Consider the following 26,169-nt stretch of genomic DNA (forward strand, 5'->3'; position numbering starts at 1 on the left):
TTCCCCTTTTAACGCATGAACGGCGTCCCCAAACCGCTTGCAGATCTTACACACGAAGCTAGCCTCATCCGCCTCGGCTAAGCTCCCGAACCCTGTCTCATCTAAGTAACACCAACGGTCGCACTCCTGGCACTGTACTAACTCCTCGTCCTTGTCCTCCTTAACTTTCCTAGCTTGCCGACCCATCGTCCGGCCGACTGCGCCTTGTGAAAGCCCGCCAAAATTCCTATGCGTAAAAACCCGCCAAGAATATTACACAAAACTTCAGCACTACGCAACGTAAAAGCCCGCCAAAATTCCTAGAGAAGAAACCTTCGGCACTAGTCAACGTAAGAGCCCGCTAAAACTCCTGCAGAAAAACCTTCGGCACTGCGCAACGTAAAAGCCCGCCAAAATTCCTACACACAAAACCTTCGGCACTACACAACGTAAAAGCCCACCAAAATTCCTACACAAAAACCTTCGGCACTACGCAACGTAAACGCCCGCCAAAAATCCTACACCAAAAACTTTCAGCAATACGCAAGGTAAAAGCCTTCCAAAATTTCTACGCAAAAACCTTCGGCGCACACACTTCCGCTAGCCTTTCTAGCCTTAACTCGGTTTAAAACTACTGCCCGAAAGCATGTACAAGCGCAAACACCAAAAGGCACTTAGCTTCAGACGTAGTCGCTGGAGCTCCGAAAAAAAGCGTCCGCCTCCGACGGTGTCACGAGCGACTGTCACGAACGACGGTGTCACGAGAGGACTGCTTGTCAGCGCCGCCTAGCAGAACAGACGAAAGCTCGAAATCGCCACGCGCATGTGCAGGCGCTCTTCCGGCGCGACCCTCTCAATGCTCCGCTTGCCTCGCATTCGTCCGGCGTCTGTGTCGTGGTGATGATGATCGTGATCGGATGGTTGCGCTTTCTTTAGCTAGCGAACATTTCAGAATACAAACAGCGCGGTCTTGATAAGGCAAATTGCGCGGTGACGGCTCTACCATTAAGCCGCTTCGTTTGAGACAGCTGTAGCGCGTTTGCGCCGCAAACAACTCGCATGTTTCGAACTTTTGCTGCCGCTGGGACTCTGCTGCGTCTCACTCGCAAGCAAACGCGCTCAAAACACTTGGCGTACTGCCGCAGTTTTGTGTTAATTTTCTACAGTTATCACTGATGATTCGCCTTGTCCCTACCAGGCGCTGACGCAGCACTAGTGCATGCACCCTGCCTGTCTCCCCCGAAGCAAACTGCCCCTATACTGGATCCTGCTCTTATCGCCACCGAGACAGTGCGCTGCATATCGCGCTGTCAAGTGTGGAGCAGAGCTCATGGTAATCACTTTGCATGCACCTTCGGATCTTAGGATGTCTGCAAGCACTCACCCACACGAATGCCGCGGCAGCAGTGCGTCACTGTTGTGTGCCCCGCGTGCGAAAGTCGGCATTTATATTTACTCGTGATGGCCCAGCAATCAGAATATGAGCCACGACAGAACCCGGCAAGCGATCCAAACTCTTCTGTCCGAGCTGTATTATTTCACTGCTACCAGTTCCATATAGACATTGGTCTGTTTGAGAATATAGGCATGGCAACCCAAAAGCAGCATCCAGCACATTTGGAAGAAGTCACTATCTTTGAGACGCTGGATCGCACTGCAAAAAGTGCCAAGAGCGGCGGTTTCATCTCATTTTAAGCTGACCTCCTAGGTGAGGCTCCAATGCAGAAGCACTGTGGTGCAGTACAGACACACAGGGCGCATGCTTTGCCGCTCCGTCGGTTCCTCGTAGCAGTACGCCGAAAATGAACGGTAACTGTATTAAAAGAACCCGAAACTGCGGTGGTGGATCGAGTGTTTTGAGTTCATTTGGTCTATAGCGAGACAGAAATGAATCCCAGAGGCAACTAAAGTTGGAAGGACGCCTGCTATTTGCGATGGAAACGCGCCTACAGCTGTCTCCGATCAAACGGCATAATGATAGCGTCGCCCGCGCGGAATTTGTGGCATCAAGGCAGCGGTCTGTGCGTTCCGAAATGCCCGCTCGCTATAAAAGGCGCAACCATCCGACCACGATCATCATCAGCGTGACCCTGACGCCGGCCGAATGCGAGGCGTGCGGAGCAATGAGAGGGTTGCGCCGGTAGGGGGCCTGGATATGCGCGTAGCGATTTTGCGCTTACGTGTGGTTAGGCTAGGCGGCGCTGACAAGCAGTTCATTCTTGTGCGTCGCGCTCCGTTTACTTCTCTCCGCTCCTGTACTTTACTATGCCATTTTATGTTTCCTAATGTCTTTCAATATAATTTTCTTGCAAACGAAATTGTCTCAGGTGCCGAATTTCAGGACAAATTGATTTCTGGTTTATGGGGAACAGAAAATAGTGCAGTATCGGTCTCAAATATTTGCGGACACCTGAACTGGGCCTTAAGGGAAGGAATAAAGGAGGGACATTCACAATAATTATAGGTCCCGAAGGTGATGGCCACTTTTCTTTGTCCGGCATAAAGGTGCCTTTTTTTTCAAAAGCTGGTGTCAAAAGCAGGCTTGTGTTTCACAAGCCTGGTGTCTTCTTAGCGTAGTGCAGTAATGATGTATGCAGAACATCGGCACAGTTTTCCATTTACCTTCCACGTGTATTTGTGTGGCAGGCTTTGCACGACACAGCTACTCGGATGCAATACTGGCTACGATCGGAGCAGTGGTGAAACGGTGGCTCACGGGGCCCCAATACTGGGAGGGTGCTCGTAGCAAAAGAAGGCAGCGCCAGGACCAGCAGCAGTGATGAAACATGCAGCCAAGTGGTGGTCCCAAAATGCTCTCAAGCCTTTGAAGCCCTAATATATTTGCACCTTTTGTGCTCAGAACTTCTTTTTAACCAAAGTGAAAGATGCTCAATGAATATATTTTAAACAAATTGCTTATTTAACTATGTTAAAGAACCCAACATTGGAAAGCATAGAAGAATAGCTTTCCTAGCTTCTTTGCTTTCATATCATTGTTTCTTGATGTGCATTGAAAGAGGCCTTTAAAGCCACTGGGGTGTTTGTGAAAGAACACTTCATTTAACATTTAGCATGTTTACATTAGAAAATATCCAGCTGGGGAGAAATACTTTAGGATTTAAACACCCAGTGCTCCCATAATGCTTTGCTGCGGTTGCTAGCGTCTGTACTCTAGTCGCTGAATAGCCCCTGTGTTGGGTTGTTATTGCCACTTAGTTGTAAACCTTGTGCTTTAGCCACCTGTTTCCACATTTGGTGCTCCTTTTGCAGCTGGTGTGCATACGTTCTGTGATTCGGTGCTCGCAGTGTTGTGTTCAATTCAGCAGTGTATAACATGTAAGCATTACTTCTTTCTGGTGAATATGTGCATTTATTACTTCCCTTTTATCCTAAATATGTCTTTTCAACTTTGGCTATTTAGTGAGACATTGATCTATATTTCCACTAGCTAGGACTGGCAAAGTATGAAGTGCTACCTCTATTGCACCTAGTGTGTGTGCATTCCATTCATTCAATACTCAGTAATTAGTATTTGATGCCAATATCGCTTAACTGTATTTGAAAACAGTTGATGGTTACAACTATTAAAGCCCTTGTCTAGTGATCTAGAACCTTCAACTCTTGCATATGTATATGTGACTGTTGTAGTTCTGCTCATTGGAAGTGCATGTGGTTTCGTTTTGAAAGCTTTGCAGCTATTTAATAGTCTTATGACGCATATGTTCGGGCCTGTTCATACATTTGGAAATAAAATTTTCAACTCAAAAGATTATTCTGAGTGGAATTACTCGGGTGGCACTGAATTACTAGGTCAACATTGTCCTGTGTAGTTTCCCTTTTTTCCTTCGTCTCTTTTTTTGGCTGGTAAAAATTACTCTCCGACATGTCTTACCAACTGGCCCACCGTTCAATCTTGTTATTGTATAATGTACGGCCAATTTTTTTCATATTGCATGAATGAAACTACAGAACACAAAGTATTCACAAAAATAAAAATAAATTATTTCTAACTTAATCAAAATATACAGTACTGAATGTCAGAATAAAGCACGCGACAGGGGCGGGCCGTGTTTGCCCCGCCACTGAGCCGTAGACTGCCCAGGCACGGCCACGACGCTGGCCTGATGCCCCTTGCCAGGTGGCTGCCGATCATCGGCAAATGAAAAACCACAATCAAAAACTAAGCACGGCCCGAAATAGGAAAGCAAGGTCGAGCCAGTCATTTATTTCTTGATAGCCAATGCTGGGCCGGTCGTCTCCCAAGCTCGATTTTTTGCTTGGGTACAAGGCAAGGTATCTTAACCCCCCTCCCAGCTTCGTTCAAACGAGGACTCTCTCCATTCTGTGCACAAAATGATGCCCTCGTGAAGAACTTCGCAGCGAACAAAACAGCCTACCTAAGTGTTGCACCTGCTTGCCTCCGCGTAGAAGTTCTACAGGCTTCACTCGACGAGCTGACAGCTGGACATCTCGGGTTTTCTCGCACCCTCCGCCGTATTCATGACAAGTATCACTGGGCCGAACTGTCTGCCGATGTCGGACATTATGTGCAAACCTGCCGAAATTGTCAGCGATGAGAGACTCCTCCCACGCGACCAGCAGGATTTCTGAACACCACTGAGTCCCCATCAAGGCCCTTTCAGCAGATTGGCGTGGACTTGCTTATCCCCTTCACAAAGTCAACGTCTGGAAATAATTGGATCATCATAGCGACTGACTACCGCTATGCTGAGGCAAAAGCCATACCGAACGGAACAGTAGCAGAAGTCGCCAAATTCTTCGCGGACTGCATTTTTCTGCGACACGGTACCCCCGATATGCTCATCACGGACAGAGGAACAGCATTCACGGCATATCTGACGCAAGCCATCCTGCGTTACAGCCAAACCAGTCACCAGAGGACAACTGCATACCACCCGCACACCAACGGGCTGACCGAGCGCCTGAACAAAACCAACGACAATATGCTCGCTATATATATCGATGCCGAACACAAGACCTGGGACGTCATCCTGCCTTATATCGTCTTCGCCTACAACACCGCAGTGCAGGCGACCACTCAGATGACACATGTTAGGCTCGTTCATGGCAGGAAGGCCACAAGCACACTAGATGCCATGCTTCCCAACGTTACCGAAGAAGATAATGTCGATGTCGCCGCCTACCTTCAAAGCGAAGAAGCCCGAAGACATGACCGATCACAGATCAAAGACCAGCAGTAGACCGACGCCAGACTTTACAACTTACGAAGACGACACGTGGAATACAAGCCCAGGAGACCGAGGCTGGGTTTGGACGCCCATTCACTGGCGCGGATTGAGTGAAGTGCTTTTGCACCGCTATTTCGGCAAGTACAAGGTTCTGTGTCGGCTAGGCAAACTGCACTATGTCGTCGTCCCTGATGAATTCACTGTACCCCAGCGACCCCGCGTACAACCAGAAGTTGTCCACGTCGTCCGTCTAAAGCCCTATCACATGCGCTAAACGACACAGCGTTGCCACAGTCAGTGTTTATTTTTGCACAATTCATTTTATTTGTTTTTAGCTGCCTGACATGTTTTAAAGCATCAGGTAAATGCTTCTTTGACAAGAGAGTAATGCCGCAAAGCTTTGCAGTGTTTGTTCTTTCTTCAAAGCTGCCAGCACACCGCTTTCTCGCTTTGTTCGCGATGCAAGAAGCGACCAGATTTATCTCGATTGTTCGCACCTAGACGGAGCCGATTCTAGGTTGTTCCAGGATACTGTAGTAGCATTTCATGCCGTATCCCAAAAGTTCGCTGCCAGCTTCAATTTCAGCATGGCCGAGAGCGGCGGGCATTCTGTTCGAAGGCTGCCGAGCACGCTGGTTGCTACGCCGCCGCCGAGTGATTTAATCTATTGTTGGAGCAAGTCAGCCCAAATAAAGAGTTCTGTTTAGACACCATTTTGTTCTCGATTGTTCGCACCCAGACGCAGCCGATTCTATTTTGTTCCAGGATACAGTAGTAGATTTGCATGCCATATCCCAAAAGTTTGCTGCCAGCTTTAATTTGAGCATGGCCGAGAGCGGCAGGCATTCTGTTCGACGGCTGCCGAGCACGCTGGTTGCTACGCAGCCGCCAGGCGATTGAGTCATTGTGGGTGCAACTCAGGCCAAATTAAGAGTTCTGTTTAGAAAAAATTTTCGCTGGCATTCTGATTCCCGGATTGCAGTCACCACTTCGTGACTATATAACCAACTTCTATGGTATCATAGATTTGGTTGGAGGTGAAAGTAAAAACAAAGTGCTTTGTTGGAATTTCCTTGTCATCTTTTCTAAGAGTTGTACATCAGTGACATCTTTGTCCTTGAGACCATCCAGCATTTTTTCTTCAGTCAGAGAGAGAAAATGTTGTTCTGAAATCACACCATTGACATTGTTCAGGAATATATGTGCAATATGAAAGCAGGTTATTCTCCAATGGTTGCTATATTTGAGAGCTTGGAATACTGTGCTTTGTCTTTGACATGGAGAATTAGATCACCATTGGCCATGTTCATTACCTTGTAGACAATGATTCTGGGAGAGATTTAGAAAAGACAAAAGGAGAGATCATTCTTGCTTGTTTTCCAGCTAACTCACCATGCACAACGTAGTATCTGAGGAAGATTTCTTTTTTTGCAGGAAGTGCACAGTGACATTAGTCTGCCCTCATTTGTTAGGGGCTATCATTTGTAGAATGAAAGGAATTCATTAAAAAATGCTGTTATTCGGCTGCCGTAGCAGCCGCCCAATATGGAAACCAACACGGAGGCAGGGCAGGAAGTTGCAACCAATTCCTGCCCACGCCAGCTGTACACCGCAACTATAGCCGATAATGGCATTAACTCAGGTTTGTTCACCACACATGGTTAACCCTCGCTGCCCATGAAAAAGTAAATATGGAGAAACGAGGTGACACGACAGTAGTGAGAAAGAAGATAGGAAAGTGAAAGATGGATGTGGAGCATAGGAAAGGGCGACTGCCAATTTCCCTCGGTCGGGTCAGGCTCGAGGTGCCATCTACGGGAAGCTGGGGCCAAAGTGGTGTCTTGCCTCTACCGAGGACCCTTAAAGGTCCAAATGCTCGGCATCGGCTCAATCACCAGGATCCCCTTTTCCCCAGACATGGCGATGCCATGCAGAGCTAAACGCGGGTGCTCGGGTCCGTGGTGACACACTGCTCAGCATCATACCCTTGCGGGGATCTCCCTGCGGATGCTAAGGCCGTCGTGATGTCGCAACTCACCAACATCTGCATGCAGATGCCCCTGCAGGGGTGGATTTCATATTTTATATATTGAGTTAAGGATATATCGAACTATTCCTCAACCCTCTGAGTAAAATAATCCGGGTTCGAGTGTAGCCTGAAAAATTCGCATAGTTCTGGTTTAAGAAGTTTGCTAACTTTGTAAAAATCAAACCAAACACTTGGTATGGGTCTTCCAGTCAGTGTTACCCGTGGACTGGCAAACAACGTAGAGAGGTGCACGGAGCTGTGTCTTCTGCACAGAGCGATCAGTTTACAACACGTCTGGTGCATCTTCTTGTCCCTGGTATACTGTGTTCTGGCATAGAAGAACGCTAATTGGGCTGGCAGTGTATGTCGCAGTACACATTCACCAAGGAGCTTCATAGAGTGGCAGCACCATCAACGATAGCGACAAATAAGGTTTATTCCTTTCATTTACTATTCCTTACATTCTTATCACTCCATTGCATACAGTTCAGGGCATCGACAACCTTTGCTAGGATTGGAGACATCATTTTGTTTTTGCAGGATTACGACTTATACTCCTCGCATGGACACCGAATCGAAATAACTTCTGCTTAAAGTTAGACTTGTACGTTTGACCACTGTATTGGAATATCTCGTGGCCCAGGACGCCGTAAATGAGACCTTAATGAATAAATACTGCGGCGCCGCAAGTCTGAGCCAGAAAAACAAAATAACAGAGCCACCATCACATTAAGTAATGAAGCTGAACATCGGGGCGACCCAGTTTGTCTGTCCCTCACTCATTTCGCGGGAGGTGCCACTATCACGGACAATGTCTATGGGCGCCTCGAATGGACACCATTTGCACTAACCTGTTCCTCGGGTGCAAGCTGCTCTTCGAGTGGGGCCATCCCGTTGTGCTCGGAAGGTGGCGGAGCATTCGGGATCCAGAAGAGCGGCGCTTGGTCGCTGGTGGCGTGCGGCTGTACGTACGCCATGTCCGCACTTGGCCGCCTCCAATTCGGGCCGGCCGCCGCAGGGAGGTAATGGATCTGCTCGCCATCGGGGCCTTGCGGAAATGCACCGGGGGCTGGAGCACCGTGACAGAGTGCGCAATGACCATCGCTCACTAGATTCTGCAGTGTCGCAGTCTAAATGACCGCTAAAGCGCTAATCTGCACCCAGTTAGCTGGTCATCACCCGAGGCCTCTAGACTAGCGTAATATCACACTGGTCACACGATATACCTATCCTGCCCCTGCAGAGCGTCTCCATGTCTAACTGCGGTAGACAAGATGCATCGGATAAGATCGCAGTAGAACACGCTTGTCTTCACCAAAGCGGACAGTGTGGAACACGACAAGAAGAACAACAATATGGCGCAGAGACCCGGTGTCTTCGGCTTCTCGTCCCGCATTTCACGGTCTTTGATAAAACGAATGAGTACGTACCAACTGGCATAATGAAAAAGCGTGTCATACCATGTATGCGTAGCCCAAGCATTCCGCAAGCCATACCGAGAAGAGAGCGCACATGCCTCACCCAGCAGTGAAGCTCCTTCAGTAGGATTTGACAACCTTTCAATGCTTCATGAATTAATTCTGACGGCAATGGCCCGAAGCATCACCCCATCTACTGCTGCCATCGGCGCCCAGCGTCCAGAGGACCCCTCCCGTAGACGCTACAGTGACACCGCAAGCGTTCATAACCGAGTCTCACGCAGGACAATCAGGATGGCATGCGGCTTTCTCGGAGCCGCCACAGCAGTGCGGCATAGTGCGGCATGCGCACTGCTGTGGCAGCTGTTTCGCCGGCGCACCGCGCGCCAGCAGCAGCAGCTGCTCCTCACCACGTGGCTAGTCACGTGGCCAACCAGGTGACGAACCACGTGATCAGCCACGGCGCCGCGACGCCGGCAGCTGCTCTTCACCACGTGATCACCGCGTGACAGCGCTACGGTGCAGCCACGGGGTGGCGGCGCCGCCACCGCCACGGTGCCGCCATGCTAAAGGCTCAAAATGCTACCGCAATGTAGCTATCGCTACAAAGTTACTTTGAATTTCTTCCATTTACAGCCATAATTTAATTCAGGAGAAGAATAGCGGCAACAGAAGCGCCATATGTTTCATTGTGCTGTGCGCGTTTTAATTGCTTCAACATGAACTAATCACGCGCGTAACCTGTACATATTTATTATTGTGCAAATAGCTTTTGTGTATATTACCTACACCCCGTACCCTCTCTTCCTGTCCTCTCATCTCTTTCATTTGATTTCTCCATTCTGCATGCTATCCTTTATTTCCGCAGCCGCAGCTCAGGTGCTTCAGTATCGATGGCAGTTGCGGTACTAGCGAAAATCTTTTCCTTCCATTTTGTTACTCCGCTCCTTATATGGGTGCCGTCGCTTAATGCAGCGCATGGTGAAATAATTAGGGTTGCTCCTAAAAATTGCTGGTGATTTATCTCTGGTCAAATCTGGAGTGATGTGATAGCTACTGCTGGCCGAGTGGAACTTGTTTGGTTAAATTGTAAAATCAGTCTTTCTCCGGTCCGTTTCTCTGAGCGTTCCTTCATCATCTTCGTCCCACTTGACACGGCGAATGCATACAGCTGTTGCAGCATGGTTTCGCCAGCGCGCCGCGCCGCCGGCAGCAGAAGCTGCTCCGCACCACGTGGCCAACCATGCGGCTCGTGGCATGACTAGCCAGAGCGCCGCTCCGCACCACGTGACCACGTGGTGGTGGCGCCGCGCCACGACCGCCAAGCTGAAGGCTCGAAATGCTACCGCAATGTAGCTATTGCTACAAAATCGATAATGGCAGGTTGTCCAACTTACACGGCTATTACTACTGCGATATAGCTGTAGTAGCAGGATTCCGCACGATCCTGGCATCGTGTGAATTGATGTGTGAAGCCTTCCTCCACCCTGCAGAGGCAACACCCACCAGCCGCGTGTCCCCCCTTCCTCACAGCAAAGGGACCGCCCGCCTACCTCCTCACCCCAACTCTCCGCAGGAATTCACTGTGCGTTCACTGCAGACCAGTTGTATCCTACTACAGAGCGCAAGAAGAGGCGAAGAGGAAAGAAGCGCAGCTATGGCGCCATGGGCAAGGCAAAAACATTGCAAAGACAATAAGCTGGGCCAGCAACAAGGCAGAGCATTTGTCGTAAAAGCGAGGTTGAAAAAAGGAAATCCGAAAGACAAAAGCACCCTGCTGTCGCAGCTTCAAGGCGTCAGTTCGTATAATCGGCTGTCATTTTTTTTCACCTAGAGACCATAACCGCACAAAAAATGAAATGCACATTGAAAAAAAAACTTGAAGAAACGGACAAACGCAACGTAACGGGCACACAAATCAGAGATAGGGTGCGAAAAGCGCAAAGCGGTACAAAGCAGTGCAATGAGGGGCGGCTGCCTGTGCCGCATGCAAGGGCAGGAATGCTAAAGCGGCACAAAAGAGCAGTAATGCTATGAAATGCAGAAAATAAGGCAAAATCAAATCGTAAATTAGGCAAAGCTTATCCGCATTTCAAACACCTGAAGCTGCTTTGCCATTTGCAGCTATGTCAGTTTTCTGCTCCTCTGTCGCGCTTTGCGCTATCCTCTGCTTTTGGAGAAAAAGCGCTAGGATTGGGCGCACCTGGCACAGCGTAGGGCGGCACAATGCCTTCACCACCAGCGCCAGGCCCGTGCATTCGAACCGAAGGGACCTGCATTACGACCAACTGCAAAGCAAGCAAAGCAGACAGCCACGTCACGAGGCGTGAGCGTGCGTAATCCGAAACGATGGTGCCAGAGGGACAACCAAATGAATACTGCATGGTACACAAGAGCAGACCCCTTCCAGTAAACACTCTGCAAGTCAAAAACAGCCAGGACGCATGCAGCACCTCATTCAACACCAACCAAACCACAGATGTGAGGGCTGCACCAAGCATCACGTTCACCTCTAAACAAAAAGGTGTAAAGTGGGAGTAGGCAGTCCCATAGCACACTTGCATGTCTGTGTTTAGAATTTACCAACCGGGCGCATGAGCACTGAGTGTCTTGGGTTGACCTCGGCAGCCCGAAGAGACAGACAGAAAATCATCCAGATGTTCCACTTCACCTCAAATGCAGAGCTCTCGACTGCAGCGTGCGCCTGGAGCGACCCAGGGCTAGACCACCAACCTGGTGTCCGGGTGCAGGCTGGACCGGCATCAGGACGTTGCTGGCAGAGTCGATCCGTGTTTCGTATGGCACCCAGATCGGCATGGCATGAGGTGCGGGGGTCGGCCGCCCGCCCAACGAAAACGACCAGCCCTGGGCCTGGGCATTACCGGCCTGTGCCTGGCCATCGCCTGTCTGTGCCTGGGCATCACCTGTGTGAGCGAATGAGTGTAGGGGAGAGAGAAAGCAAAATCACTGAGGTAACATATTAACTCAACCAACCAGATCTTATTCTGTCTACCATATACTGGGTATAATATTATTACAAAAGCGATCTTTCCAGATCACTACACGATAATCTCAGCAAGCCCACACATCACCACTTCTCTGATCCAGCGCTGGCGGGGCAGAGAATGTCACGTTTTACGTGTGTGACGGAATGTTGCGATTTGAATGGTCGCCTTGTGCCCTACCACCAGTGTATGGTTTTCGAGTGGCGCGAGAAATAGCCCAAATTAGCTGAGCCACCGCGGGGAGGGGTAATTGCCTTTTAGAAACCCTAAAACAGATAGGGCTATCACTAATTACCGGGTAAGAATCTCCACTTGCAATCAGCTGCCTATCAGTAATCGCTAAAAATTTAATTATTAGAATTTAGTCAATCACTTGAATATTTAAAGTGATTCGCTTGTTTTTGACGTCCGCGAACACTGGTATGACTACGTCGAAAAAAGCTGTTTTTTAGTTCGAAAACCGTTCTTTTTTTATTTAGTACCCAGCTTCCTTGAAGCACCTGGCATATGAAATGCTTGTGCCTGGCGGTGGAATATTTCGGGAAATTTCTTTCAGTGCGAGCAGAGAATTGCTCAGGTCCGGAACAATAAAAGAGAAACCAGGGGCCATGTTCTCTAACCATTCATTCCATTTCCAATTCCTTTTGGTCGTGACATCAATCTTCGCATACGCAAAAGCCAATGAGGATCCAAGCCACCAACCACAAGCAAGGTTGGTTTTTTCGTGACACTGCCGCTTACCGGCGGTGAAATTTGTGGAACTGCAGCACAGGCTAGACAGAGGGGGAAGGAGACTGGCCTTTGTTCCCGTGTCATAGGGAATAGGCTATCTCGGCACTAGAGGCCGCGCGCATGCTCTACAGCTTCCTCTCTTCATCCCCAATCATCATCAGCCTGACTACGGCCCCTGCAGGGCAAAGGCCTCTTCCATGTCTCTCCAATTAACCCTGTCCTCTGACAGCTGCAGCCACCATATCACTGCAAATTTAATCTCATCCGCCCGCCTAACTTTCTGCCACCTCCTGCTACGCTTGCCTTCTGTTGGAATCCACTCCGTAACCCTCAAAGACCAGCGGTTATCTTGCGTTCGATCTACATGCCTGCCCAAGCACATTTCTTCCTCTTGATTTCGATTAGAATCTCCACTTCTAAACCAAACACCGGCCTAAAGCTTCTGATGCAATGTCACAGAAAGTTGACAGCGAGTTCAGCCACTCTGCGCCCTCCGCATCCAGTTCAGGTGAACAACATGCACCAAGAGTTCCTCTGCCGAGACAGGATTAGCGCCGATCACGGTGCAAGATACACGGGTGGGGACACAGTGGCCCGCGCAGTGCGAAGAAGTCCCTTAGTTCCACTAGGTGTCATGAGACGACTCTTCGATATGCAGTCCATTTTGAAACGTTATTTTTTACATGCTTAGAAACCACCGCCTTGATGACAAAACAGCAACTCAAGCATAGTGCCCTCTCGTTCTTTCGTTCGTTCAACCGACCGTTGGCCGCCGTCCCTTGCGTTCATCACACGCTGCTGTCTGATCGCGCTGAACAATGGCTGGCTGCCAAAACACCACAAAACAAGCCCACGAGCTGGCATCTGGCTTCTGTGGCAAAGAGAGAGTTTATATATGTCTTCATAGATACTTCATTGAGCTGTTTCACCGCACGGTGGATAGAGGACGCTATCACAGGCCTTGTTTGGAGGTGCAAGAATGGTGCTTTATCTGACTGCGGGCGTCCAGCGTGTTTCGAATGCGGCGTCCTCATGCTGTGTCTGTGTGCTGCAGGGAAGAATAAATAATTTTCAAAAATAGGACTTTTGATGCGAATACATGGCTTTTGCGGCATGGTAATGCCAGGCTTGGCGGACACCGGGAAACGGTGAATCATTTTAACTCGTAAGGTGGTTAACTAATTTCCAATAATTAATTTTTTTACTATTAGAGTTAGAAGCCTGGCTGAAATTAGAGACTTGTAGCCGGTCGTAAGTAACCGCCATTTCTTTAGAATTACGGATATGCGATTACCCTCAGCGCTGTGGCCCCACATATTTTGGCTGCATCGCGCCAAAATACCTCTGCATTTGAAGAGCATGCAGGCAAAGCAACCCCTCCAGTTCACGCAACAATATTTGAAATAGCCAAATTTTGTCGAGCCACAGCGGCAAGGGTAATCGAGTTTTCTAAATTTTAAAATCTGGTATGGCGGTTACTAACAACCAGATAAGATATACAGATCTCTATTTGCAACCGGGCGCCTAACTCTATAAGTTAAAAAGTTAATTATCCGAAAGTAGCTAACCAGCTTAGTAGTTAAGATTATTCACTGGTTTTCTGGTGTGTGCCAACGTTCACAATACCATGCCGCGAAAGCCATATTTTACCTAAAAAATCCTACAGTTGAAAATCGCTGAAATTACTTTTGAAAGTCTTCCCTTTAACACCCCGTGTAACTTACGCCGTGGTGCCCATCACGCGTTCAAATGTTTCTTGGTGCTCCGTCGTTCATCGGCGCCGGTCCGCCAGTGCGACATGGGTGCGTATGCGAGTAAGTGGCGTGTCTCTGCCAAAATCACCGAGGAGTCTTCTCCCATTGCCTACGACCAATGGCAGAAGACCAAATGTGCTAAAACCAAAATTATTCTTTGCAAAATACGACCCCTAATGTTTTTTCACTGTTCACGCACCCTTCGGACCACTTTGCCACCCTAGTTACGTCACGAATGTGGTCTCTCCAAGCGCGCCGTATCGAATTCGCACGCGTGACAGACGAGGGAACGCCGGTGCACAGTACAAACAGACAGGAGAACCTCGGAGAAACCGACACCGACAACGACACTCAAAGTGACCACTCACAGATGGGGTAATCGGTCCCGACGGCCGCGTCCGCAAGGCCGAATTGGGGACAGTCATTGCGCCAAGCAGTCCTCGCCTCGATTTCTTCCACTGGCACAGGAACGAAGCTCGTCCGCTAATGGAAAAAGAAGATAAGCACAATCGTCTCGCTATGCACTATTAACACACCTGAGAGCATGCTGGTGCGCCGCAAACATTGCTGGGTCAGTCCTCACCGTCGCTGGTATCAATTTCACCAAGTTATAACTGTGCTGCGTCAGGTTCTGAAGATTATTAACTTTCAGAAGGCTACGAAAATAACACATAGGCGTTGCCAATTTCCAATTTTCAGCAACTTCCTAATCCCATCGCTCGTGCGTAACGATTTTTGCCGTAACAATTTTCCGTAGCCTAGCTTAAAGCTGCTAATGCCTTCTGCTTCGTGTAGAACACGAGCTTTACGAATAGTTCGATTCGAGAGCTATCCCTTATCCATTTCTAATAATCGAAAAGACACGAATATTTTATTCAAATCGGACACTCGCAGTTGCAACGACAAGCATGCATTAATTCTCCCGTCAGAGGCCAAAGCTTGGCGAGGTGCATTCAGAGCTGCACAGGAGTACAGCGGTATCGCACGGAGTTCTGTCACCCGTATACGGCATTGGCTAGCGCTGCCAGGTGCACGTTCTCAACGAAGCGTCAAAAAATTTTCCTAAACGCGACCGCCGTATTATTCGCAATACCAAAAAGCTGATCGCCGCCAAATTTCGAAAGCAATCTTATAGACCCAAGTGTAACCATCATGAGCAACACACAGCCTTTGCGTAGGGAACTGGCATATCTCTCAGAGGGCTCCAAGCGGTAGAATTTTGTACCCGCAGTTGCCGCTACGAACTGCCGCCTGCAATTGAGCCAGCTGTCAAGGCTAGCAATGTAAGCCAGTGCAGATTCTAGTTTTTTTTAGCTATAGCTTTTTGCTGCCATAGCCGAGACAAAGAATTCTGGAAGCACGCGAAAGACACAATTTCGAATTGGAGAAAAAGGCGCCATGGTTTAAATATTTGTCACGAAGCGGCGACGGCAAAAAGTTATTGAGAAGGCAGACTTGGAGGAAGAAGGAAGGTTTGGTGGCAAGCAGTGAAAACGCAGTGCAGAAGGCAAAAATTTGCACCTGTGCACAAAGTGTCACGCGTGGACGGGGATGCTCGCTCTCCTCTTCAGCAGTCTCGTGCCTCTTGTCCCGTTCAGCAGTCTCCCGTGCGGTCGTCATCATCAAGCGCTCCCTGGAATAAAGACAGAAAGAAGAACACAGGAGTTGTTACGTTCTATTTTAAGAAAAGCCGGTGTCGTCGGCGTCTTTGGCCGTGAGCGAAAATTGGGGCATCTCGGTGGACACCTGAACCGCGCCGTAATGAGAGGGCTTTTCATTCTTTACGGCGCGGTACGGGTTTCCAGCGAGACTTGTAAGAGGGGCGTCCTTTCTTTACTCAAAAAGAATTGCTTTCGTTTCCATTGCTTTACGGCGCGGCTCGGGTGTCCACCAAGGTATGTTTCGTTTCCTTAAATTGTCCGGGCAAAGGGGTCGCACCGAAGGACAATGGCGTTCCATGGATCCCTCGGCAATGCTGCACCACGCTGTCGCGTCCTGCTCTTAAAGGCGAAGATTAAGCGTCCGCCAAAATTTTGTAGCGGGAGCTACACTAGGCTACCAGTCGGCATTTCACGGTACACGCGGGAGAACAGTTGGGCGCATGCGTCGTTACGTTGGTGCATGGTAAAGGCCAGTTGTGCGCATGTGCCGTTTCGATGGCAACCGGGGAGGGGGAGTGGGTGCACCGCGCGCTTCTTCACCGCCGTCGCCGCTCTTTCTTCCGGAGTCTCTCCTTCATTCCTTCTTTTATGGCGCGGTTCAGGTGTCCGTGGATATGTGAGACATACTGCGCCATTTCCATTCCCCCAAAACCAATTTAACCTTACAGCCGCGGTCCGCGGTGTCGGTCTCCATGGCAGCCGACGCATGGATCACACCTACTTTTCAGCTGAACGCATCAAAGTGCACCGGCGTTTCTATAATTGGTTTTTGGGGACAGGAAATGGCGCAGTTTCTGTCTCATATCGCTGTACACCTGAGACGCATAAGAAAGCGGATAAAGGAGGGAGTGAAAGAAGAAAATTTGGTTTTGGGGAAAAGGAAATGGCGCAGTATCTCTCTGTGTATCGACGGACACCAGAACCGCGCCGTAAGGAAAGGGACAAAGGAGGGACAGAGAGAAGAAAGGAAGAGGTGCCTTAGTGGAGGGCTCCGAAATAATTTCGACCACCTGGGGATCTTTAACATTTTCTGACATCGCACAGCGCACGGGCGCCTTAGCGCTTCGCCTCCATCGAAATGCAGCCACCGCGGTCGGGTTCGAACCTGGGTACACCGGATCCTGGACCGCAAGGATTGACTTTGTGTGTCTGAGAGAAAGCAACCAGTCTAAATACTGTGTAGGTAGCATTGAGACAACCGTGTGTTACTTTACCGATCATCGGGCAGTGTTTATCTCTGTCAAAACAATTGAACTAAACAATGTGTCTCATCGAATACATCTTCAATGCTTAACATTTTAGTCACAAATACAAACTCGACAACATGCGTAACCAGCGGAGAACTACAGCTCTCGCTATACGTATATCGTGGTAGCTCAGCTAAGCCACTGCCAATTTTTTTTAAAGAAAAAGTTTTACTGTCACCGAACGCGATTTCGCCGTGGCGGTGCTCCGAGGAGGCACATCACGACACAACGCGCGCCTCACCGCGGATATTTCTCTCTCTCTCTCTCTAGCTCCCTAGTCACTACTGCGCATGCGCCACTAGTAGCACCAAGCCACAGGCAATCCGCTGGTGCGCAGCGCCGCGCGTTTCCTCAAAATCTAACTCAATTTTCTCTTTCTTCTTTCCCTCCCTGCTATCCTTAGTTTACGGCGCGGTTTGGGTGTCCACCGAGATATGTGAACTCAAAAACCAAACAAAACAAGTGAGCCGACGGCGTTCCTAGAGTTCATTGGCGTTGACAACTTTGCAAAGGCCGTTCATTTTCACGAAAGAAAAGGCGCACAACCGGCTCCGTAGGTCAGTAGAGACCTCAATCTCGCTTTCACGTACGTGGCGTTGGTGTCCAACTGCAAAAGCCTGGTTTGATTGCGTTGCGCACACTGGATAGGCAGCGCGCCCTCCCTGCCACCCTTGGAAGTGGCATGCCGTTAATGGTTGCTCGCAAGACATTGATCACCAAATGAACGCTGCGGCCTAGCTATTGCTGCAGTGCCGCATATCAGCCACAACGCTGTCAGCGCATTCAGGACACATCTCTCTTCTCTCTTCCACCACCGCCACGTGTTTTAAACCACGAATGAGGCGTCCGCATATCCAGGGAGGCAGTTATGCGCCCTTCCTTTCTTCAAAGCCATCGCCGCTTAGAAGATTCTCAACGCCAACGCCAATGAACACAGTGAATCCCCCCCCCCCCCCATCTTTCGCTTTGTATATCTTGGATTAGCTGAGCAAATTCACATTATTTTTCATTTCCTCCCCGAAACGACGCTGCCGCGTAATGGCGTTTCACGCGCGAAAGTGGGAATACTCGCAACACCGAGACGGTATAAGGCTGGTTCACATGCAAGCAACTGAGCGAATTGAGCGATTGAGTGGCGCATCGCGGCGAAAATTTTCCAACTTGCTGGAACCTCGCCCCTGTGGCCGCTGGAGCCGCCGCGACGACTAGAAACAGGTTTCTGCGCGGCGGAGGCAAAAATCGCGAGCTTTTTCACTTGCATGTGAAAAAGGCTGAAAGCCTGTGAAAGCACGATGAAACAGGCTTAAACCTTGTTTCACATGCAAGTGAAAACGCTCGCGATTCCTGCCGCCGCGGCGCAAAAACCTGTCTCGAGTCATCGCGGCGGCTCGAGCGGCCACGGGGGCGAGGTTCCATCAAGTTGGAAAATTTTCGCCGCAATGCGCAGCTCAATTTCTCAATTCGCTCAGTTGCTTGCATGTGAACCAGACTTAAGCCAGCGAGGAAAAGACGGAACAAGGAGCCGGCAAACACTTCGGCGTAGGAGCGCACCTGTAAAGCAAGCAGCGTGCGAGTGCTGAACACCGTACCTCAAGGACGACGTGGGCGAGCGGATCGGGCTCTGAACGCTGCCGGCCTTCTTCTTCCTTGCTCTCCTGTTTGCGCACCACCGCTTACGCTTCTTCGTTTCAGACTGCCTCGCACTCAGCAGCATTCAACAACCTGCTGCCCCTTAATTTCTCGGACATCACTGCCCCACAACTGCTGCGCGAGGTTGTCCTCGGGATAACGCAAAGTATCGACGAATGTCGAGATAAAGTTGAAATATTTACGCTACAAATGCTCCAGTATTTTTTTTATTTCACACGCTTGGCATTCAGGCATAATAGGTGAGGTGCGTTTCCGAAGTGGAAGCAAGGAACTATGGGAAAATCGCCTGCCAGCCACTTCCGGTTCCAAATTTCTCATACACACTGCCTTTTGCATAGCGGTTGCCGTGCATATATGCGTCGTTTATTCACTCATTTATCTGTGCAGCCACGCCGCTTATTGCACACCATCACCGTAAGATCTGCGCGTTTAGGGTATGAATGTACGCGTCCTGAGCGCATAAATTGACAACAACGAAAAGTAGGAGTGCTCTGTCGTGGTTATAATATGCCTGCGTGGGCTGGCTGTTTTGCGTATGCACGGCAGTCGGTTGAACTAGTTTACCGCGTCGGTCATTATATATGTGGTTTTTCGCCGCACTACGAAGGCGACGAAGCGCTGAAAAGTGCGCAGTTTAGCAGACGATGGTCGTATTATCCTCACAAGTGGGCTAGCAAGCTGTCCATACATGCCGCTGAGCGAACAGCGCGTCTCAACACATCGCACTGCATTCGCATAGAAAACCTCCTACTACTTACATTATTTTGGTTGCATTTCGTGCGAAAGCACACGACGAAGCATAGCAGAGTCGACGTCGCGTGGGTCTTGCGATGATGCAATACAATCAGCGGTGTTGCAGTGCAAATAAGTTAGTGTAAGAAGCGATATTATCACAGCGACTGCTGTGAAGCAAGCGGGCATGGGGATAAACTTGGAACCGGAACTAGCGATAGCAGACAACTTTCCCATCATCCTCTGCGCTGAATCTGAAAACCCACCTCACCCATTTGGGTCCGCTGTACACTGTACGAAATCTTGTAAGGTATTTTCGTGCAGGAACTCGAAAGGCTCATGCTCTTGGTGTTATCGGCCAGCCACTTGGAGAGATCCTCCTCCCTTGTCGCCGTTCGTCCCACTTCCCGTAGAAATACCCGAATAACTCGGCAGTAGTTATGTGCAGCTGAATTCGCCATGCGCGTATCGACTTGACGCTCCATGGCTGCCGCTCCGAGCCTGATATTCGCCAACGAGGTATTTCGTGTTCGGCGCATGCGCGTCAGTCTGAACTGAAGTTTCTTGAACGGCGGCATTCTAGAACTACTCATAACCCAACCTAAAAGGGAAACGCACTTTACGATGGGGAATGGGAAATGATTTTCGCGCATGTAATTTTTCGGTTAGATAAAGAAAACACAAAGAAAGGTGGAAAACTTGAGCGGTTTCATCACTGATCGAGTGGTTTAAAAGGCAACTTTCGCTAACACAAAAAAGAACAGACCCCCAGAAGTAAACTAGAGGTAATACAAACACAAAAAGGAACAGAGCCCCAGAAGTAAACTAGAGGTAATCTGCGTACTGTTAACGCTTAAAATAAGAACAAGCAAAAGTATCAGTACAAGGCGGACTCTAACCGCTGCCCTACGCGTGTAAAAACCCAGCGCGAATCTACTGCACCACAGGAGCAACAGAAATGGCAGGTTTTAGTGTTTGAGTTATTCGGTCTGCACGAGAGCTGGAAAAATAGGAGCGCAATGGGTTCGCCCAGGTGATCATTTACAAACATTGGGATCACACGGGTATGGGAGGCAGAGAAAAAATCTGGGATGGTAGCTTCAAGAGCTCTTGCGGTTAGTAATAGGCCGTTAGCAAAAGCCATATCAGTTTTTGGAATTCAGAAATCAAGATCAGTCTAGGCGCTCTGGCTAAACAAATTTTGACCATCACACGTCAAAAAAATGCACTTTCGAATAGTGCGCGTCTGTGGCGAGCGCCAAACAACACATCCCAAACCACGTCACTTCGCGGCGCACGTGTCACGTGACCTCTGTCCCTCGCACGCTACGGTGCATGCCGCTGCACGCTGCCCCAGCCCATCCAAGAAAGAGAAGCACACGCGACACGTTTGCCACATAGTGAGTGCGCTGCTAATCGTTCCCTTTCCCCGTGCTTCATTGTCCCCACAAGGGAAGACGAAAATTGGTTCTGGGGAAAAGGAAATGGGTCAGTATCTGTCTCACTTATCGACGAACACCAGAGCCGCGCCGTAAGGGAAGTGACAAAGGAGAGAGTGCAAGAAAGGAAGAATGTGGTGCCGTAGTGGAAGGCACAGCACAGCACACGGATGCCTTACGTTCCCGCAGGGACGGCGCTCGCCATTTCCGCTTGCAGAGACCCGGTGTTCGAACCCGGGACCACTGCTTATCCGGAGGAGTTGCTCTACAAATTAAGCCACACCTAAGCTCCCTTGTAATAAACACTCCCTTATTACGGACCTAATCCACCTTGGGGGATTCCCCTAAACATTCCACCATTTACCTTTGTCATTTTCGTTTTTACAATGATCGCCTCCTAGTGCATCTCTGAATTTGATTTCGTCGCCTTTAACTCCGCTGCTACGTGGCCTTGTGCTAGGTGGAGGCCTTCTAGCTAGAAGCTGGAGGTTTGTACGTGAGAGATGCCTTTTAGCCACGGCGGGTGCTGCCGGAGAGCAGAGGCTTCATATACGCACACACACACACACACCACGGATGTCGTTGGGGGAGAGTACTGTACTGCTAACGAAATATACGACATCTTGCCTGATCTGCTTAACGAGCTAAACGCAATCACCGGCCACATCGATACCAAGGCACCCGGCCATTCATGCGAAGAGCTATGCGTGTTTGGTGCATGGGGTTTAACGTCCCAAAGCGACTCTGGCTATGAGGGACGCCGTAGTGAAGGACTGCGGAAATTTCGACCATCTGAGGTTCTTTAACGTGCACAGACATTGCAGAGCACACGGGGCTCTAGAATGTCGCCTCCATTGAAATTTGACCGTTGTGGACAGGATCGAACCCGCGTCTTTCGGATCTGCTTCCCAGCGTCATAACCACTGAGCCACCGCAGCGGCCTGAAGACTTATGCGTAAGTACAAAAAGCGTGAGTATAGATTCCTGGAGTTCTGTCTTGGTTGTCTTTGGGCATAAGGCTCAGCAAAACACCGCCTGTCTCTGCTCATTGTACGACATGAGTGATTTATATCCGCACGAATATCATCACGAGAAGAAAACCGGGCGGCAGCCGGGCAACTTTCAAAACCTGCGATGCATGACTAAGAGACAACAGTTACGTATGACAGCTTCTATAATTTGGGCGATTGGAAACTTCCGCCCTTGCGCACAATGGTCGCCGGCATGGCGTCTGTGATCGTGCAAGCGACTTTTCACATTTTTATCTCGAAGCGTCTACACCTGCTTTCGGAAAGTCAGTAATGCCGGCAACATTTTAAATCCCTTATATAGAGAATGGCAAGACCTTTCGCGCTTACAAAAGATGATCATTTAAAAAAAAAGAAATAAATGACGTTACGAAGTTAAACGGTGCACCTAGAAAGTGCTGTTCGGTGCTGTAGCTTTGATCATACGATCGAATATTTTACCAAATATTTACAGAATACGTTTTGTTGCGGCAGCGGCTTCGGATAATAAAGAAAATAATTATTTGGCCATAAATGTGTTTTTCGAAGAATAGGGTTGAAATTCAGTGTTCGTGAAAGTGTGCGTTATGTGTGAGTTCCTAGGTTTTGGGCCATTCATGTTCTGTTCGTGAAATAGGTAGTTGGAAAATATACAAACAGAATTTTTCTGATTTTCCTCCATTGTAGAACATATTGCGTGTATTAAAGGGTTAACCGCGTAAAATGCTATTTTTTCTACGTCTAGGAACATAACTTCACCTATTTCATTATTATGCATAGATGAACCTAACACATGAGACAATGCTGTTACGGTTGTAGCTGTATACGTGGTTTTGCTAAAGCCATATTGACATTGAGATATGATTTTAGTTCTCTCCGAGTAGCCTCTTTTTTCTTTCGCAACAAGTTTTCCGACCACAATATTAACGATACTGAGAACCGAAATCGGTCGATAACTGCATGGCTTCGGTCCTGGCCGCAGCGGTCACATTCGAGAGGTGGCAGGATGTTAGAGGCTCGTGTACTGTACGATGTTATTGCACGCCACAGAACACCACGTGGCCGAAATTATCCGGAGCTCTCCATTACGGCGTCCCTCATAGCCTGGGTCGCTTTGAGGCGTGAAAACCCAGATGCCTACAAAGCCAAGCCAGCTGGACGGACCACATCAACGTGTTAGTGAACTGGGATACCTCTCGGTATCTTACATGACGGAAGCCATCAGTCGCCTAAACGACGAAGCATAGGGGATGTATTGTTTTAGAAATAATTTGTGGCGTTCATAAATGCGAGATCAATAGGGTAATTATTTGAACATAACTGATCAGAAAGGAGAAGAAAAACAACCAGACGCCGCCGGTGGGATCTGAACCCACGACCTCGAATCCCGCCTGCGGCATATGGTTACTTTTTCTTCTGCTTTGGAATCAATTATTAAAAAATATTTATTTATTAAGCTCGCATTCATGAAAACCAGAAATTATTTTTAAAGCAATACATCCCCTATGCTTCGTGGTTTCGGTGACTATAGGCTTCCGTCATGTATACGTCATAACGAGCCCCTATTTTCTCTTCCCCTTGTCTGCACTCTAGCAATGTCTGAAATATCCGTATATATACATTAGTAAATAGCTTGATTCCTTAATGTTCTGAGAAAAGGTGCAATATGGTAAATGTCCTGTTTCAATGTTCTCACGGTTATCCCACCATGCCCTTTTGCCAGGTTTGTGGCGAGATTATTTGCGACTGCTGTGACCTGACAATCATCCATGGCATTCAGTAAAAGTCTCATCAACTCGTGGCTCCTCCATGCCCGGGAACACAAAACTGTTCACCTTTCAGTAAAACACTGACATCGCTAAGTAGCTGTATTCGGTCATGCATCTCAAAAATAGAGCGCACGACTACGAAGCACAGCGAAGAAGCACACATTTTTGTTTCGTCAACGTATTTCCTTCCCTAATCCAGCGCTGAAATGGCAGCGCTCTACCGGTAAATTATAAGTGCGTGCAATTAAAACAGAAGCGCAGATCTACCCAAGCCGATACCAAAAGCACTTCCCCTGAAAGGCACCATCGTGGATCGACTGAGGCGCTCCCCCCCTCCAGATATAGCCAGCTGGTGACCGTTCCAATCCTAGTACTTACGCTTGGCGGCGCTTGTATTCTTCCGTCTGCTGCTTGTAAATCTGCTTCCTAATCCGACGGGACTTATGCCGGGCCCGTTGAAAGTGTAGATGCCCGCTTGGGGTGTAGCCAGGATTCCCGGGAGAAATATCTGCGCATGAGCCGCACGCCTCGGTCACGGTGCAGGCACTGAGCAAGGACCGCGGCCCCCTCTCAGGGGAACGCCGAGGACAACGTCCATCAAACTTCTCAGTAAAAAAAAAATGGACAGAGACACTCAGGAGTGCCTGCGTGTGAGAATGCGAAAGCATTACTGTCCCTGGGAGCACTGTTCACGCGCTTAATGTTCGTACATGCATTAACGATCTTTTCTGCTTCTTCGGCGTTTGCGCATTTGCGCGGACGACCACGTTCCACTTCGGGTGGTGCCGATGTTGAAACTTTAGACGTTGATGGTTCGCTGTTCATTTCACGAGCGCACGCACAACCGGCCGCAATGAAATCCAGCGACGATGTATGACACCGCCCATCCACACACGCGCACATATGACACTAGCCGGAACAATGTACGACGAACGATTGGATCACAATATTGATACGAAAGACTGGGAATTGAGGGTGCATATGACGTCGGTTCAAACCCCTGTCGCAAGCTAGCCTCCAACTTGACTACCACGTATGTAACCTGTAGGGGTCGACGAGTCAGCATTAAAATCTGTCTCAGTAATGGGCTGGGTAGGGTAGGAAGGGTGGCTGGTGACAGGCAGCTAGCTACAGGGGCGCCGTATTTCAGAACACCGGCAGCCGTTAGGAACACAAGCACAACCATGTGGCCGGCTGTCAACCTTTCGTCTGATAGCAAATGCCAATGACTTTGTGCATGCAAACCGAAGAGCTCACCTCGAGCCGACACCGTCCCTTCAGGAAGCCGCCGGCGAAAGCAGAGGTCGCTACGGGGCGCAACAAAGATCCCCCCCCCCCCCCCGCCCAAATGAAGACTGATTGCGCGACAGTGACCTTCACGGCTTACCGCAACGTCCTAATTGAGGGAACCGCACGGGGGGTCATAACTAATGGTGTTCTACGAAGCCGCCGGATTGACACGTGCAGAATGACACTCCGAGATCCGTCGCTTTTTTTTTTTACCTTGAGAGAGGGTTTCGTGTGCACTACCAAAGTTGTAGGGCGGGATGCGCTTTTGTGCAGATCGCTCTGTGCAGCGCATTTTGTTGACAATTTGATTACTTTAATGTACTTTGTGTTTTGGGGAGGAGTTATTAATACTGCCAAAGTTGAAGGCGGCAGCTCGCAGCAATGCAACAAATCGTGTTGAGGCTATCCTGCTTTCTCTATGTGCCCCAGGGTTTAAAACCGAGACCGCGGGACCCCAAGCCGTCGTTCAGGGCAAAGTTTAGATGCTCCGCATTTTTGGCTATGCCGAGGAGGGAATATTTTGCTTTTAGCCATTTCAGTCTCATTTGCCACTGTCTTTAGTATGGTGTATATTGTGGAAATCTCCTGTATATAAATTTCAGTCCGTTTTCTCGTCGCTTCCTGCCATTGCAAGTCGTGAATACACCGTACGGGGCACCTCAGGTGCAAGGAGCCTTCAAGTCAACAAACCTTCTTTAACAGCGCACAGCTGGTGCAAGGACGAGAACCATTGTAACTTTATCTTTACTTAAGGTATATGCAACGATAAATCGCATGCCACCACCCGTGACGCTTTTCTACAAACGGTTGCGTCAAAATTTCGGCACTAATGTAGTCGGCAAAACTGGTGCCTCAGTGACGTCAGCCAATGGGGAGTGTGTATAGACAAACAAGTACATGAATATCTGAAATGGCGGTGCTCGGCTTGTGTGCGCGTCATAAGGCCGCTTTATGACGTCACCCTATTTTTGTTGCCATAGCTAGGATTTTGTGTGTCATGTGAGGGTAAACACATACACACGCCGCCGCCTTTTCTCGTAATTGAACTATTAAACCCTTCGCATTTAAAAAAGCAGTCTTGAGTGCGCCAATTTTTTCCGTTGCGGGGATGATCGCTGCCGGCAACACCTGTAATTGACTGTTGCTATTCTCTAGAATATAAAACCTCTATTTTCAGTGACAATGGCCTCAGTAATTTACAGATTAAAGTCAATTTTGTCCTCAACTAAGTGCCCATTAAATGTCTG

General features: G+C 49.0%; 2 protein-coding genes across 2 annotated transcripts in view; both read right to left on the reverse strand.

Annotated features, from left to right (window-relative positions):
* The window catches only part of LOC144097462 (uncharacterized), a 55,433-nt gene extending 44,520 nt beyond the window's left edge, over window positions 1-10,913 (reverse strand). The window contains exons 1-2 of the mRNA XM_077630187.1: window positions 10,840-10,913; window positions 8,070-8,287 (exon numbers count right to left, since the gene is read on the reverse strand). Of these exons, the coding sequence (XP_077486313.1) occupies window positions 8,070-8,287; window positions 10,840-10,894 (273 nt within the window). The 5' untranslated portion in view covers window positions 10,895-10,913. The remainder of the gene's footprint in view (window positions 1-8,069; window positions 8,288-10,839) is intronic.
* Window positions 10,914-15,080: 4,167 nt separating this feature from the next.
* Window positions 15,081-26,169, reverse strand: part of LOC144098052 (uncharacterized) — a 28,259-nt gene continuing 17,170 nt past the window's right edge. Inside the window, exons 3-5 of the mRNA XM_077630614.1 lie at window positions 24,011-24,140; window positions 15,649-15,760; window positions 15,081-15,086 (exon numbers count right to left, since the gene is read on the reverse strand). Of these exons, the coding sequence (XP_077486740.1) occupies window positions 15,081-15,086; window positions 15,649-15,760; window positions 24,011-24,140 (248 nt within the window). The remainder of the gene's footprint in view (window positions 15,087-15,648; window positions 15,761-24,010; window positions 24,141-26,169) is intronic.

This window comes from Amblyomma americanum, chromosome 7 (genome assembly GCF_052857255.1).
Source record: "Amblyomma americanum isolate KBUSLIRL-KWMA chromosome 7, ASM5285725v1, whole genome shotgun sequence".
In the NCBI taxonomy this organism is placed as follows: Eukaryota; Metazoa; Arthropoda; class Arachnida; order Ixodida; family Ixodidae; genus Amblyomma; species Amblyomma americanum.